General features: G+C 40.9%; 1 protein-coding gene across 3 annotated transcripts in view; it reads left to right on the forward strand.

The window, feature by feature from the left end:
* The window catches only part of PCLO (piccolo presynaptic cytomatrix protein), a 346,941-nt gene that overhangs the window by 252,192 nt on the left and 76,908 nt on the right, over positions 1 to 17,841 (forward strand). For all 3 annotated transcript variants that reach the window (XM_068276174.1, XM_068276175.1, XM_068276176.1), the window contains 2 exons: positions 13,518 to 13,651; positions 15,425 to 15,506. In XM_068276174.1, the coding sequence (XP_068132275.1) occupies positions 13,518 to 13,651; positions 15,425 to 15,506 (216 nt within the window). The remainder of the gene's footprint in view (positions 1 to 13,517; positions 13,652 to 15,424; positions 15,507 to 17,841) is intronic.

Here is a 17,841-nt window from a genome sequence, read left to right on the forward strand (position 1 = left end):
AAAAAAATAATAGACATTGCACAAAACCCACTGACTAGAAGATACCAATTGCAGAAAAAATGTTGATTGCATGGGTATTCACAAATACGAGTCAGGTAATCTCAGCACCTGAATGGCATTGCATAGTGCCTGACCTGGGTGCCACATTGACCGTAATGTTCATTTTGGCTATAGGGAATTTCTCCTGAAATCACTTTAATTTGAGTGCCAGCAATAGCCAGACCCCAAATTATGTGTCCAAAGGGACAAACTAGGTATTCAGTAGGGGAGTATATTTGTTATATTCCCCTACATTGTCTAGCACAGGGAGAGCCATCTATCAACTTTTCCCCTGTGCCCAGCTGACCACTGCATACATATGCTCATGAATAGATCATGGATAGGTATTTAAGCTCTAGAGTTCTGGGTCCTGTTCCACTAAAAGCACAATCTGTGTAGAGTTTGTATGTTATCCTTTCATGTGTGGGTTTTTCTATATACTCTGGCTTCCTTGTACATCCTAAAAATGCAATGGCAGAGTCTGTTAGCTTTTCCCCTAAAACTGTGTGATACGGACATTAAAGAGAACCAGAGACGAAGCACCCTCATGTATTTTATTACATTTATCAGTGGGAACATGACAGTAAACACCTACCCTGCTTTTAGTTTCATTGTTATCTGCTTAATTAGTCTATTAGCAGCTGTGATAAGAATCCACCGACTATTCAGTCGAGGTTTGACCTGGAATCATTATAGCTGAGTCACTCCACTGTGAAGTGTTTTCAAGCCCAAGCCTTCCCCCTCCTGGCTTAGATTTCCTGCATACTGAGAGCTGTGATGACTGGGAGGGGCTGCTCTGCTGAGAGAGAAGCTCTGTGGCTGTAATATGATCCCTGTGTGCTCTGTCTGCATAGATGCTGATCACTGCAGTTTCATTCCTATGAGAGACACTTCCTACAGGCAGTACATCATACCAAAATGAAAGCACACAGATGAGCCTTTCTCATATAGCCTAGATAGCAGCCTAGTCTCATATAGCCTAGACAGCACATCCAGAACAACTCATATAACCCGGAAGGAGAAGGGATTTGAGCTGGCGGCCATATTTGATTTTTCCTGGAGCAATAATGGATAAAAAACACTAAAAAAGGCACACCAGAGCGGCAAAATTATCAGGTAGAGCATTTATTCTTTACAAGCTATCAACTGATATGTTTATTTTGTGTGAAACGTTCATCTCTGGTTCCCTTTAAATAGTCCCTTTGAGAAATAGGGGCATATGTACATGTTGCAATGTGTACTTCACAAACTTCTATATGATATCTTAGCACTTTGCAAGTGCAGTATTTAATGGGGTAGACTTGGGGTTGAATTTGAACATATCACCTAGGAGAAAACTTAGGAGAAAAAGTGGATTGGATCGTGCCCATTATTTTAGTCCAAGTAGTTGTGGCTAAGGCCAGTTTAATATTGCAGAGATATTTGCACACTCAATCCAACGTGGAGATCCATTCTTAGGAAGCATTTATCAAAAGATAGTGACCACTCTGGAGAGGACTTACAATTCCTGCCCTATAACTGATTCTGATGAAAAGAAACCAGATTTGAAAGGAATTTATAAATTGCTTGTATCGTTCCCTTTCAAACATTGCCCATTATAGGTAAAAGGCTGCGCATCCCTGACCCAATACTGTACAATTGAATGGTTAATCGCTGTGGCGCACACCGCCCCCCCTGGACTAAAATGCACGCCCGCATCCAAACAATGCAATACTGGTCTATGGAGAAATTTTAGCTTCCATCATAGTTTTGCATGCAAAAATATAGATATACTGGACATCTGCCCCAACGTTGAGGTAAATCTCCAGAGCAGATGTCCTAACACTAAACTGACCTAAGTTAAAAGCAAATGTCTTTACCCTGGCAGCAGCTACGCTAAAATGTGTAACTTACATTCAATACAGACAGCAGAAAACAAAGCAAGCGCTCACCAATATGGGCCGCATCTGAATGACTCACCACCTTATATGCACCGCTTAAATAGCTCAAATACACACTCAGCAATCAGACAGATGCAAAACATATGCAAAACTAAACTAGATACTTACCATGCAAAACAGGATAGCACAATGGGTGCTGCTAGCCTGGTAGTTACAGAACTGTGGATACAAAATATAGGTAAAAGGCTGCGCATCCCTGACCCAATACTGTACAATTGAATGGTTAATCGCTGTGGCGCACACCGCCCCCCCCTGGACTAAAATGCACGCCCGCATCCAAACAATGCAATACTGGTCTATGGAGAAATTTTAGCTTCCATCATAGTTTTGCATGCAAAAATATAGATATACTAGACATCTGCACCAACGTTGAGGTAAATCTCCAGAGCAGATGTCCTAACACTAAACTGACCTAAGTTAAAAGCAAATGTCTTTACCCTGGCAGCAGCTACGCTAAAATGTGTAACTTACATTCAATACAGACAGCAGAAAACAAAGCAAGCGCTCACCAATATGGGCCGCATCTGAATGACTCACCACCTCATATGCACCGCTTAAATAGCTCAAATACACACTCAGCAATCAGACAGATGCAAAACATATGCAAAACTAAACTAGATACTTACCATGCAAAACAGGATAGCACAATGGGTGCTGCTAGCCTGGTAGTTACAGAACTGTGGATACAAAATATAGGTAAAAGGCTGCGCATCCCTGACAGGGGATCAGGGATGCGCAGCCTTTTACCTATATTTTGTATCCACAGTTCTGTAACTACCAGGCTAGCAGCACCCATTGTGCTATCCTGTTTTGCATGGTAAGTATCTAGTTTAGTTTTGCATATGTTTTGCATCTGTCTGATTGCTGAGTGTGTATTTGAGCTATTTAAGCGGTGCATATGAGGTGGTGAGTCATTCAGATGCGGCCCATATTGGTGAGCGCTTGCTTTGTTTTCTGCTGTAAACATTGCCCATTGCCTTGCTAACAACCTAATCTTTTCGCATTAGTATTTTCGTTTGGATGAAATGCTCAGCCAGTCGGATTCTAAAGTATAGTATGAACTCCTGTCCTTCATAGTTATTCTGGGTCAGTGAGTTAGACATTTTTAAAGGCAGAAAATTTCTTTTTAAGGAAGCCTGCAATGGCTCTCACATATGCTTGTTTTCAAGTTCCTTTGATTTTTTTTCCGTTACAACTGGTGAATGTGGAGAACAGTTAGATCCCTCTCAGATCATGATCTAATAAGGACAGGATTTCTGTGATCACATTTTTCCATGCATTGTACACATTTTCATATCTGTGGAGTTGCGCACTGCCTGCCTGACCACCAATGTCTCCCCTATCTAATGTGCTCCTCCCTTGGCCATGCAAAGTGTACGCAGTAGAGCTTACACTCACCTGTCTTCCAACGCATGTCTTATCTCCAGCTCTTGTATGTCTCTTTTCTCCTGAGGTGCCTTCGTCCTGTGACATATGCTAAAGGTTGAACACTAGTGGCTCCTTTGCATGTGTTCACATACACACTGGGCCTCTAGTGTTCAGCCTCCAGCATTTGTCATGGGACACAGGTGCCCCAGGAGAGAAGAGAAGGAGGAGTGTCTGGCGACTATAAAGAGAAGACATGGGAAACATGCCAGTGTACACGTAAGTGTAAGCTCCACTGCCAACACTGCACATTGGTCATCTTGGAATCAGACGCCACTACCGTCTACCACTGTGCCACTACCAAGTCTACAAGTTGCAACCAATTTAGCAATATCTTCCATCTTTGTGATCAATCAATTGCATTGATTTTGGCAAAAAATCAGTTGTTCAGACATGGTTAGCGGCATCAGTGTCTAGTAGATTTGATCAGAGTGATCAAATCTGCCAGATATCGAAAGGAAAATCGATAAGTGTATGGCCACCTTAAAGGAGTCATCAGCCAAATCATGCTGCCCCATAATATACTTACTGGGGGCTTACTCCAACCCCTTGCAGCCGACATGTCCCTTGCAGAATCTCCGCTCGCAGCTTGAAGAATTCATACTTACCTGGAACTTCCTCTATCCCCATGACCACCATTGCCTCCCTCACTGTCCTCCCTGGTGCCTCCGTTTGCCTGCTATCAGGCCCGGTAATTTGCCTTCAGTCACATCAGTTAAGCTCTTCTGCAGAAAAGGCGGAATTACATGACTGGTGGCAGATTACTGGAGCCTATAGCCGGCAGACGGAGGCACTTGGGAGGATGTTGAGGGAGGCTACCATGGTCATGGGTCTAGAGGAAGCCCCAGATAAGTATAAAATATTTCCCCCCCCCCCTAATCTCAGGTTAGCTTTAAGGCACATTCACAGGGAGCATACTTTTATTTTTTTGAAATTTGTACCGAGGTTTCTCCTTGATAAAATTTATCTGGAGGCTTCATACTAATGTGCACCATTCCTGGTGATCTTTAATTGCTAAACTTCTCCACTTAAGAGTTTTTTTTGTTGGCACGTATTCTTCCTATTTGGAAAATGTCAGAAAAGTAATCATTATTATTTATAGGTAATTTATAAGTGATTTCATGGTTGTAAGATTTGTCTTAGCTGGGTTATTTTATGATTGAATTTTGTCCAATGCAATATAACTCTATCTTGAACAGTTTGCAGGCTTTCTGCATGTGGGGTTGGTGTGGCCCCGTAAAATGTAAAGCTATAGGTTTGCTATACACCAGCGGTTCTGGATGTAAGCCTGGCTTCAGGGGTATAAAGAGATAATTTGCATATTCAGCAGTGGTGTATTGTGGGTAACCACAGATGTTCACTTAAAGCTGAATTGTCGCAAATGCCTTCTGTTTTACTTACCTGGGGCATCTACCAGCCCCCTATAGCCATCCTGTGCCATCGCAGTCACTCATGGCTCCTCTGGTCCCCCGCTGCCAGCTAGTTTTGTTTTTGCCGACTGCGAGTTGGCCAGCCACCATGCGTATGTTTTTATGCTTTCCTGCTGGTGCAGGAAGCTATTGCAGACATCAACAAGTACATTTATATGCGTTACGGGTGTAATGCGTAATATTTTACACATTACACCTGTAACGCGTAAAAATGTTCTTGTTGATGTCTGCAATAGATTACTGCACCAGCAGGAATGCATAAAAACATACGCATGGCGGCAGGCCGACTCCCAGTTGGCAAAAATGAAACTAGCCATCAGCGGGGGACCAGAGGAGCCATGAGTGACTGCGAGGGCACAGAATAGCTGCAGGGGGCTCATTTTTTTTAGAGTTAAGGTTCCCTTTAAGAAGGCAAATCACACTAAGCATTGATTTTTAGTAGGAGAATTTTTCTGCCTCTTTTAGTCCCCTATACTTTCCTAGTGATTGTGGGTAACCCAAGCTGTTTAGGTACTCTGTCAGATAGGCAACAAACTCCTCTTTGCTCCTTTCAATTTAATACCAGATTCAGAGTTAGGAGACACAGGCCAGTTCCTTAGATAAGCTTTGCAATTCCTGTATGAACTAAGCCTGGCCAGAGAACCTACAGCATTTGCAGATCAATGGACAGGAGAGGCAGGGACAGTTTTAGGCTCAGGCACTGTTCATGCTCGTCAAATATCATTTATATATGTTTTCTTTGCATTCAGTTTATGCCATAGCCATATTGAATGTGCTCATACTTCAGACACATTTTCAAGCACCCCTGAAGTGATTGGGATATGGAGGCTGGCATATTATTATTTTATTTTAAACAATACAGATTGCATGGCTGTCCGGCTTATGTAGTGCCTCCAATACTTTCAGCCATTGACCCTAAACAAGCATGGCAGATCAGGTGTCTCTGACTGAAGTGCTAGTGGATTAGCCAAATGCTTGTTTCAGGTGTGTGGTTCAGACAATTCTGCAGCCAAAGAGATCAGCAGGACTAACAGGCAACTGGTATTGTTTAAAAGGAAGTAAATATATCAGCCTCCATATTCCTCTCAGTTCAGTTTAAGTTATGAGATGGGGTGGGGAGGGAAGGACTTAATGTGTTAATGTAATTATGCATAAGTGTGCTTAACAGAACTTAAAATGGGGCTTTAACCACTTGAGGACCGCTGTGTTAAACCCCCCTAAAGACCAGGACATTTTTCACTAAATTGGCCCTGCAGCTTTAAGGGCTCGCTGCAGGGCCTGATCGCTCCCCATATTTCAGTTTTTTTTAACAAATATTTTTATTTTTTTTATAAAAGTGCCTATTTTTTTCTATGTACTTCCTGTCCCTCCCTCCACCCGCCAGCCAATCACTGTGATCAGCTATCATAGGCTTCAGCGTATAACAGCTGATCACTTCTGAGCTCCAGGAGGGGACAGCCGTGTCACACGGCTGTCCCCAGTACAGCGCTGCCTTAGATCGCAGCGCTGTACTGACTTAATAGCCTCCCAGTGGCGATCGCCGTCAGACCGGGGATGAGCGCACGTCAGAGCGCACAAGCGACCGCAAACTATGCCCCAAGGACCTTACGCCAATTGCCGTTAGGTGGTCCTGGGGCTGCCGCCGCATCCATGCCCATCGGCATGATGCAGTCGGCAAGAGGTTAATCAATACTGTAGTATTGTATGAAGGTACTTTTATTACTGTTGTTCCTTTTGTTGTAAACTAAAAGCATATCACTGCCACTGTTTACATTACAAAAAAGAAGCATACCATATCAGCTTATGCTGTACATACTAGGATTAGAGATGGCCCGAACAATTCACCAGCAGACATTTCTTGGCGAACATGGGCTGTTCACTGTTTGTATTTAACACAAATTTTTTTTGTAAGAAATTTGTGTTGGCATTTTTTACATTGAAGTCACTGGCCGCCGATTTTAGCAAAGCCCCGGTACATGCTAAAAATTACATTTGCAGGGTATGTTAAGGAGGACAGTGGGAACAAGAGGGATTTTTGAGAAAATAGTTTGTGAGTGTGGGAAATGTTTTAACCCTCCTGGCGGTATATTAACCACTTAACGACCACCCACTGCACATGGGCGGCCGGAAAGTGGATCCCGCAAGGACCGCCGCATGTACGAGAGGTGGCGGTTCTTGTACGGGCATGGGCGGAGCGATCGCGTCATCCGTGATGCGATCCTCCACCGGGGATCGATGGCCGGGGATTTAGCCTCCAGCTCGCCGGCCACTTAGCAGCGCCGGCGGGCGGAGGAAGGAAGAAATCCGCCGATCCATTTGTATAATAGGCTTTGTAATGTATACAAAGCCTATTATACAGGCTGCCTCCTGCCCTGGTGGTCCCAGTGTCCGAGGGACCACCAGGGCAGGCTGCAGCCACCCTAGTCTGCACCCAAGCACACTGATTTCCCCCCCCCCTGCCCCCTGATCGCCCACAGCACCCCTCAGACCCCCCCCCCCCCCGCCCGCCCCCCCAGACCCCTGTTTGCACCCATTCACCCCCCTAATCACCCATCAATCACTCCCTGTCACTATCTGTCGACACTATTTTTTTTAATTCCCTAAACTGCCCCCTGCTCCCTCCTGATCACCCCCCCACCCCTCAGATTCTCCCCAGATTCCCCCCTCAAGACCCCCCCCCCCCCTTCCCCCGTATACTGTATGCCTCTACCCTAAACACCCACTAATTACCCATGAATCACCCCCTGTCACTGCTACCCATCAGATTAGACCCCTATCTGCCCCCAGGGCACTCAATCACCCGCCCACACCCTAAGAACTCCCTCAGACCCCAGCCCTGATCACCTCGCCAGTGCATTGCTTGCATCTATTCCCCCCTCTAATCACACCTTGAGACACCCATCAATCACCTCCTGTCACCCCCTAGCACACCTACCCATCAGATCAGGCCCTAATTTGCCCCGTGTGGGCTCCTGATCACTCGGCCAAACCCTCAGATTCCCCTCAGACCCCCTTCCAATCACCTCCCCAGTGCATTGATTGCATCTATTTTCCCCTCTAACCACCCCCTGAGACACCCATCAATCACCTCCTGTCACCCCCCTAGCACTCCTATCCATCAGATCGGGCCCAATACAACTTGTCATCTAAAAGGCCATCCTGCTTATGACCGGTTCCACAAAATTCGCCCCCTCATAGACCACCTGTCATCAAAATTTGCAGATGCTTATACCCCTAAACAGTCATTTTGAGACATTTGGTTTCCAGACTACTTACAGTTTGGGGCCCGTAAAATTCCAGGGTGGTATAGGAACCCCCCAAGTGACCCCATTTTAGAAAAAAGACACCCCAAGGTATTCTGTTAGGTGTATGACGAGTTCATAGAAGATTTTATTTTTGCCAAAAGTTAGCGGAAATTGATTTTTATTGTTTTTTTTTTCACAAAGTGTCATTTTTCACTAACTTGTGACAAAAAATAAAATCTTCTATGAACTCGCCATACACCTAACGGAATACCTTGGGGTGTCTTCTTTCTAAAATGGGGTCACTTGTGGGGTTCCTATACTGCCTTGGCATTTTAGGGGCCCTAAACCGTGAGGAGTAGTCTAGAAAACAAATGCCTCAAAATGACCTGTGAATAGGACGTTGGGCCCCTTAGCGCACCTAGGCTGCAAAAAAGTGTCACACATGTGGTACCGCCGTACTCAAGAGAAGTAGTATAATGTGTTTTGGGGTGTATTTTTACACATACCCATGCTGGGTGGGAGAAATCTCTCTGTAAATGGACAATTGTATGTAAAAAAAATCAAACAATTGTCATTTACAGAGATATTTCTCCCACCCAGCATGGGTATGTGTAAAAATACACCCCAAAACACATTATACTACTTCTATTGAGTACGGCGGTACCAAATGTGTGGCACTTTTTTACACCCTAAGTGCGCTAAGGGGCCCAAAGTCCAATGAGTACCTTTAGGATTTCACAGGTCATTTTGCGACATTTGGTTTCAAGACTACTCCTCACGGTTTAGGGCCCCTAAAATGCTAGGGCAGTATAGGAACCCCACAAATGACCCCATTCTAGAAAGAAGAAACCCAAAGGTATTCCGTTAGGAGTATGGTGAGTTCATAGAAGATTTTATTTTTTGTCAAAAGTTAGCGGAAAATGACACTTTGTGAAAAAAAAAACAATTAAAATCAATTTCCACTAACTTGTGACAAAAAATAAAATCTTCTGTGAACTCACCATACTCCTAACGGAATACCTTAGGGTATCTTCTTTCTAAAATGGGGTCATTAGTGGGGTTCCTATACTGCCCTGGCATTTTAGGGGCCCTAAACCGTGAGGAGTAGTCTTGAAACAAAAATGACCTGTGAAATCCTAAAGGTACTCATTGGACTTTGGGCCCCTTAGCGCAGTTAGGGTGCAAAAAAGTGTCACACATGTGGTATCGCCGTACTCAGGAGTAGTATAATGTGTTTTGGGGTGTATTTTTACACATACCCATGCTGAGTGGGAGAAATATCTCTGTAAATGGACAATTGTGTGTAAAAAAAAATCAAACAATTGTCATTTGTAGAGATATTTCTCCCACTCAGCATGGGTATGTGTAAAAATACACCCCAAAACACATTATACTACTTTTCCTGAGTACGGCAATACCACATGTGTGGCACTTTTTTGCAGCCTAACTGCGCTAAGGGGCCAAAAGTCCAATGCGCACCTTTAGGCTTTACAGGGGTGCTTACAATTAGGTACCCCCCAAAATGCCAGGACAGTAAACCCACCCCACAAATTACCCCATTTTGGAAAGTAGACACTTCAAGGTATTCAGAGAGGAGCATAGTGAGTCCGTGGCAGATTTCATTTTTTTTTGTCGCAAGTTAACAGAAATGGAAACTTTTTTTTTCTTTTTTGTCACAAAGTGTCATTTTCCGCTAACTTGTGACAAAAAATAAAATCTTCTATGAACTCATCATGCCTCTCAGTGAATACTTTGGGATGTCTTCTTTCCAAAATGGGGTCATTTGGGGGTATTTATACTATCCTGGAATTCTAGCCCCTCATGAAACATGACTGGTGGTCAGAAAAGTCATAGATGCTTCAAAATGGGAAAAAATCACTTTTTGCACCATAGTTTGTAAACGCTATAACTTTTACCCAAACCAATCAATATAGGCTGAATGGGTTTTTTTTTTATTAAAAACATTTTTGTCCACATTTTTCGTGCTGCATGTATACAAAAATTTTACTTTATTTGAAAAATGTCAGCACAGAAAGTTAAAAAACTCATTTTTTTGACAAAATTCATGTCTTTTTTGATGAATATAATAAAAAGTAAAAATCGCAGCAGCAATCAAATAGCACCAAAAGAAAGCTTTATTCGTGACAAGAAAAGGAGACAAAATTCATTTAGGTGGTAGGTTGTATGAGCGAGCAATAAACCGTGAAAGCTGCAGTGGTCTGAATAGAAAAAAAGGGACTGGTCCTTAAGGGGGGTAAAGCCCACGGTCCTCAAGTGGTTAAAAACCACCAGGGGGCAGCGCAACAGTTTTTTTTTTATTTTATTTTTTTTAAATGTGCAGCGGCATCCCCCCACCCGCTTCGATCACTTCTGGCGATCTGCGATCAGGAAATCCCGTTCAAAGAATGGGATTTCCTGGAGGGCTTCCCCCGTCGCCATGGCAGGATGATGTCATTGACGTCATGGCGTCAGTGGGAGTCCCGATCCACCCCTCAGCGCTGCCTGGCGCTGATAGGCCAGGCTGCACAAGGGGTCTGAGGGGGTGCGGCGCGGCGGGTAGCAGCGAATCAGCGCGGAGCGGTGGCGATCGGTGTGCAGCTAGCAAAGTGCTAGCTGCGTGTAGCAAAAAAAATTATGCAAATTGGCCCAACAGGGCCTGAGAAATACTCCTGTGTGGCTTACCCCGAACTACGTTCGGGGTTACCGCCAGGAAGGTTAATGGCCACCAAATTTTAACTGCTAAAGTTGGCGGCTGTTCACCTGCCATTTAAAGGGGCACTACAGCGAAAAACTGCAACATTTTAAATATGTGCAAACATATACAAATAAGAAGTACGTTTTTTTCAGAGTGAAATGAGCCATAAATTACTTTTCTCCTATGTTGCTGTCACTTACAGTAGGCAGTAGAAATCTGAGAGAAGTGACAGGTTTTGGACTAATCCATCTCTTCATAGGGGGATTCTCAGCAAGGCTTTTTTTCTTTATAAAGATGTTCCCTACAAATAATTTAAACAATGATGCTGGCCAGCATCCCTGCTCCCTACACAGTTTGTTGGCAGTTGGAAAGAGCAACTACCATTCACTAAGTGCTTTTGAAAATAGATATATCCCTGAGTATCCCCTATAAAGAGATGGATTAGTCCAAAGCCTGTCACTTCTGCGAGATTTCTACTACCTACTGTAAGTGACAGCAACATAGGAGAAAAGTAATTTATGGCTCATTTTACTCTGAAAAAAACGTACTTCTTATTTGTATATGTTTGCACATATTTAAAATTTTACAGTTTTTCGCTGTAGTGCCCCTTTAAGTCTGTGGAGCCCGCCGCGGACATCCAGTTCAGGAACACAAAATTTGATGTTCACTACATCAGTAACTGGGCTTGATATACCTATATCTTAAACATGAGGAAATAAAAATGTTGTTGAAGTATTTTGCATTATTGCATTAAAATTATTTTTTTTTTTTAAAGTGAGCACACTAAGGAGTAAATACACTAACACTTTACCAACAGTACAGTTTGAGAAAAAGAATGTTAGCCATGAAGCTGACCTAACAGATTAAAGATTGCAAGCTTTTTCTTACATTATAGTATTTTTTGTATATTTAATAATTCTGTGCTACTGCGAAGTCAGCTATTATTATATGTAAAGTTATAACTCCATTAAGCATCTAAGACATGCACTCAAAATAAATAATGTAAATCCCATGATAATGACTTAGACAAATATGTTGTTTCATACAGATAACCTCAAGTCTACATAGATAGTAAATATTTTTAACTAGGAAAGATAGTTGTAATGTATCATTTCATTTAAAGTGGTATGGAACTCAAGTTTCATCTATGGTCTAAAGCATTAAATACAGCATAAAACCAATAAGAAAAAAAAATTGGTTTTCAAGTTACTGGAAGGGTTAATAATTAAAAGTTCTACTTCATTTAGAAGCTAACTGAAAAGAATGCTGCAGCCTGCAAAAATGATCAGATTGTGTTGAAGTGTACTGAGCTGTGTAAACAATCCAGAAAAGCTTTTGCTGTACCCAGGGGGAGGCAGAAAATGTTGCCTACCTAATTTATATCACAATTTGTTAATTATTAAACAATCTGATAATGTTTACTGCAATAGGAATTGCTATCAGTTCACTTCTGAACAGTGTGGATATGAATTCAAGTGGCATAACACCAATATTTTTATGTTTTGTATTGATTTTTGCTGTGTTTGATGTTATACAGCAAAATTTTAAATTTGCACTTCACACCACAGGTTGTATAACTAAACTAGATCTTTTGTCAGCTATTTAAGCATACATGTAAAAATATCACTTGGAGATTTTGGCACATCCTCAAGCTGAAATTTTATTTGGAATTAGTACTACCACCCATCGTAAACTAACTCTCACATTAACCCTCCCCTTTCTATGCCTAAAACAAATTCCCCCATCAACACCTAACACTAACCCACCACTAATTGAAACCTCCAAGTCGGTACACCAATAAATTCCACCACTAAGTACCAAACACCATAACTACACAGCTGGCTCTGCCATGTAATTATTCTCTATGGCGCACCAAAATTACCAGGTGCGAGAGTGCGACATGATTACCTCTCTTGGCTATTCAACTCCACAATCTGAAATCAATGTAAGGTTAATTAGCAATTACGAGCATCATGCAAAAGATTAATAATTATTCTGATGTCCAATTTAATATATTCAGTAATCTGCACAGCTTGCAGCAGATGCAAGCATAAAATAACAAATGAATGTAAAAGTTTTTATACGTATGAAAAAGTTTTTCATGTCAGTTTGAAATTCATTAGATTCATACATTGTTCTCCAATCTTATTTGCATAAGATAATTGAAGAAAAGTTAGAGTAGGACTTCATTTGGGAGAGCTATGTGTACAATTATGAAATTCCTTTTGCTTTCCTGTGGGTCATGAGCCATGTTTTTGTAAGAAGACATATCATAGCATGACATATATTTTAATGTTATTTTTTTTATTTATATATATATATATATATATATATATATATATATATATATATATATATATATATATATATATATATATTTCATGATGATTCCAGATAATAAAGGTCCATATCATTTGTAATGTTTTGGTAGTTGATGTTCTGTAGAAAACACTGTATACATGAGGTCACCCCTCACTGCACCCAGTAAAAATGATCAGGAAATCTCTCCGCCTCATTACACTAACGGCATGGCAATGTTTTGTGACTTTTTTGAAACTGTCTGTTCTTATTGCACTGCACACCGCACAAGTAGATGCTGTTTTGCTTGCCTACATGTGACGCTATGATCTTGTTACGAGATGCATGGTTAGCTCTTTGCATGACTTTTACTCAGAAATGTCTTCCTCCTCTGTCATCTGTAATGCTTAAAACAGATATATTGACATTTCATTGATTTTCAAAGCCTATCATCTGCGTCATGAAGAAACAGACTGGTTTGACAAGCCTAGAGAAGCACGCTTGGACAATGGACATGGACTTGACAGAAAACTGCCAGACAAATTATGTCACAGTAGACCATCTCATCCACATGATCAAGTAAGATAGATGCTTCAGTTTCTAGATGGCAACTGTTGACATACTTCAATCTTCATTAATAGTACTTGTACTTTCAGATTCAATAATCAACATTTAAAGAACAGAGACAGTTAAGGGGCTGTGTATGGTGGTGGCGAACATATCAGCTGATTACCACTTCTTTAAAGAAGTGGATTTTATTCTTTCTCCAGCTTCTGCAGATCCTCTTTCACCATTGATTTCTTTGAATGCTGCAGCCTGGGATTCTGCATCAAAGGATTTGTTGGGGATTGAGTGGTTTTTATACATAAAAATCTACTTTTTATCTAAATTATATATATATATATATATATATATATATATATATATATATATATATATATATATATATATATATATATATATATATATATATATATATCAATAATATGTGAGTGTTACCATATTTATAAAGCAGCATTAATTAAATAATATTATAAGTAAAGGCCATTATACTGTATTTATAAAGAGGTAATCAATGCTGACATCAAACCAACAAGCGTTGATTCCAGTAAAACCTTTAATGACTAAAACTGTTCATGGTCTATAGCAAGCTTTCGAAACTTTAACCTCTTGAGGACCACAAGTTCATACCCCGCAGTGATCAGGGATTTTTTTTACAATTTAGCACTTAGCCACTTTAACAATTTATTGCTCGTCCATACAACTTACTAACTTACTAACCCAATGAATTGTACCTCCTTTTTCTTGCCACTAGTAGAGCCTTTTTTTAAGGTGGTCTCTGATTGCTGCTGCAATTTTTTCTTTAATAATTTAAAAAGATGTTTTTTATAAAGTATCCTATTTTTTTAATTTCCCTCCTTCCCCCCTAAATAGGCCCTGACTCACTATTTTTTACTCACTTTTTAAACACAATATAATGGTATTATTGATCAGAGAGCAAGTTTAGACTAATCTTATGTATTTATCTTAGCTTTTCACCTATTTTGTAAGTATTCATTGTAATTACACATCTCTTGTTTCATATATCAACTTGATATGAAATGATGTCCACTTAATAATATGCTTTTATGACTGCAAAGATGTGTGTTTTACACACTTAGGGGAGTTAAACCTATTCCCTTAATTATTTCCCTGCATAAAGTATACAACTTTGAGTTGGAAAATTTGTGCATTTTATTTGACTATACTGACACAACTGTGTTACAGTACAACTTTAAAGGATACCTGAGACCGAAGAGGTCTCAGATTTTACACTTACCTGGGGCCTCCTCCAGCCCCCTTGAGGCTGCTCCATCCATCAATGTCTCCTTGGGCTGCTCCTGTCCCCTCTGTATGGCCTGGTACTTTGGACGAATCAAGCTTTGTCATGCAGGCCGTGTGACGAAGTGTGATCCGACCAGAATACCGGGCGATTCAGTGGAAGGCAGGATCGGCCCAGGTGGCGATGGACGGAGCAGCCTCAAGTGGGCTGGAGGAGGCCTCTTTGACTTTGGTCTCAGGTACACTTTAAGTCGTCATTCATGGCATGGCAAAGTATAATCTCTCCCCATAACAGTTATGGTAAATAGATCCCATTCCATTATAGTACCAAGAAAGGTAAGTAATTAAGAGAGGCAAAGTTGTCATTAAAGTTGATGAAACATATTTTAGATATAGTGGTTTGAAATAAGTTTTAACAAAATATGCTACAGTCCACCAATTTGATAGTCTTCCTGCCAGTACATGAAAATCATTCACAGAAAATACTCAATGTCTGATACAATTCTAATATATACATTTTATATGCATTAGATGAATGGAAAGCCTATACATTATCCATTTCCTCATGCAAGAATTAAACTCCAGAGGGATCTTAAGGACCACAGCGTTTCAGGTAAATGGAATTTTTCTTCAGAAATTTTTTTTTTTGTTATTTAAGGACACATTGTGGGGGAGGGGGGGAATTCAAATGTAATTTTAACCAGCCTGTGTAAAAATTATTTTTTATGACATTCAATGATTGATCACACAATTTCTTCTTATTCTGCAGTAATAACTGTAGTGAGACCATGTTTTTTTTTCACCTGTCGATCTTCCCTTTAAAAACATCATGTTTATAAATGGCTGATCTGCTTAATCTGCTGTGTGATTGCCTACCAAAGTTTCCTTGAAGTGGTTATTTAAAGCAGCAGTCATTTAAATGCAGCCTTGGATTAGATGTAGCAAATGGCAATTTGCCAAAGAACAGAGGCCTGAATCCAGTTCAAAGCGGCAGTTCATGGCAAAAGTGGCAAACAGGTGTTTGAAAAAATACCTTGGTTCTCCACTTTCTGTCCCCTTTAAGCCAATAACGGTCCCCAGTCCACTTTCAATATGGCAAATGCTATTTAGTAATCCAGCAGCAGTCACACTGATCACCAATGTTGTGGTATAAAACTCAAATTTCATCTTTGGTCTAAAACATTAAACACAGTGTAAAATGAATAGGAAAAAAATATATATGACTGATTTAACCATTTCATGGCATGGGCTGAATAGAACAAATGCATGCATGCATACGCAGTACACCTGCACAAAGTCTTATAAAAACATCCTATTGGCACTAAAGATGCGCAGATAGCACATTTATAAATGACCATTTGCAGGAAGTGGTTAATGTTTTTGAAAGTGTTTAGAACTCAAACTTTTATTTCAGACTTGAGCTAAGTAATAAGATTGGCTGTGCTGGGACAAAATTATCAGATTGTGTTGAACTATACTTGCAGATGCAGAGGAGCTTGTGCTTTATCCAGCGGGGCGCAGAGAACGTTCTCAGCATGGTTTGCTCCGCAAATACTTAGTTACAAGACAATCTGATAATTAGTCTGGCAAAATGAAGTGTAATCAATTAGTTTTAGTGAAGTGAAACATTACCCTTCTGTGACTTTTCACCAGTCTTTTTCTTTTCTTTTTTTTTTTTGCTTTGATGCTGTGTTTATTGTTTTAGAGCAGAGATAAAATGTTGTGTTTCATACCACTTTAAATATATCAGCTTAAAATGTAGATGGAGATGAAACATGACTATAAAAGTGATGACCATAGAGCATGGGGCAGCTACCACTTGTGTCTCACAAATCCAGGTTTATTTTGTTACATGGCGAAATGTTTGTATTAACACTTAGGCCTCGATTCATAAACAGCAGTGCGATAACAAAAATCTTGTCGGGAAAATACCGCACTCGGTATTTTCCCGGTCTGTGTGCTAATTCATAAAGATTTCCCCAGCTGCCCTTGGAGGTCGGTAAATTACCGCAGCCCATTGAGCGGTAGAGTAGAGCAGTGTCCCGATTCCCTCTTTGCTCTGCAGAAATGAATCACACAGACCTCTCTCTCTGGCTCTCCCACTGATGACTCAGACAGATGAGTCACACAGTCTTTCCCTGCCTGCAGAAATTACTCACACAGCCGGCTCTTTCCACTGATGACTCAGACAGATGAGTCACACAGTCTTTCCCTGCCTGCTGAAATGATTCACACAGAGGGCTTTCTGGCTCTCTCCACAGATGAATCAAACAGACTTTCGGATCTCTGCACTTTGCATTAATCAGAGCTGTCAGAGCTGTCGGTAACTTGTTAAGACCTCACCAGAGGTGTCGGTAACTACCGCCAGGCTTACCGCATGTTGAAGGCTTTATGAATTGACATTTGCTGACAATTTACTGACATGTGTTGTCGGTAACTGCAGCCAAGTCGGTAATTTAGCTCCCGGGTCGTAATGTCAGCTTTTCATGCGGTAACAGCCTTTATGAATTGACATTTTGCTAAGTGGTCGGTAAAGTCTGCTGTTTTCAGCATTACCGCATGAGGTAATGCTTTATGAATCGAGGCCAAAGAGTTTGTGGGTTGATGTCACATCAAAAAGTAGGAGGAGTATCTCATATAGAAATAATAACCCAATGTTTAGAAAGATACTTAACCTAATCCAACTTCTATAAAAAATAATACTGCTTTATTGTATAACATATTCTAACTATTCCTATCCTGTAATTTGTTTGCACACTAAAGAACGGGTTTCTTTTTGCTAGAAATGTTTATCGGTTATTGTCATAGCACTTGTGGATTTAGCACTCCATTGCCATCCAGTGGACTCGAAGCAATAATAAACTCTACAAGCTCAATATTATTATAGACTGTGGTGAGAAGTGACTAGTCTGAGCATAGTGCCTTTACAGCACTGCAAGCCTGTATTA

This window comes from Hyperolius riggenbachi, chromosome 3, assembly GCF_040937935.1.
Source record: "Hyperolius riggenbachi isolate aHypRig1 chromosome 3, aHypRig1.pri, whole genome shotgun sequence".
Classification (NCBI taxonomy): domain Eukaryota; kingdom Metazoa; phylum Chordata; class Amphibia; order Anura; family Hyperoliidae; genus Hyperolius; species Hyperolius riggenbachi.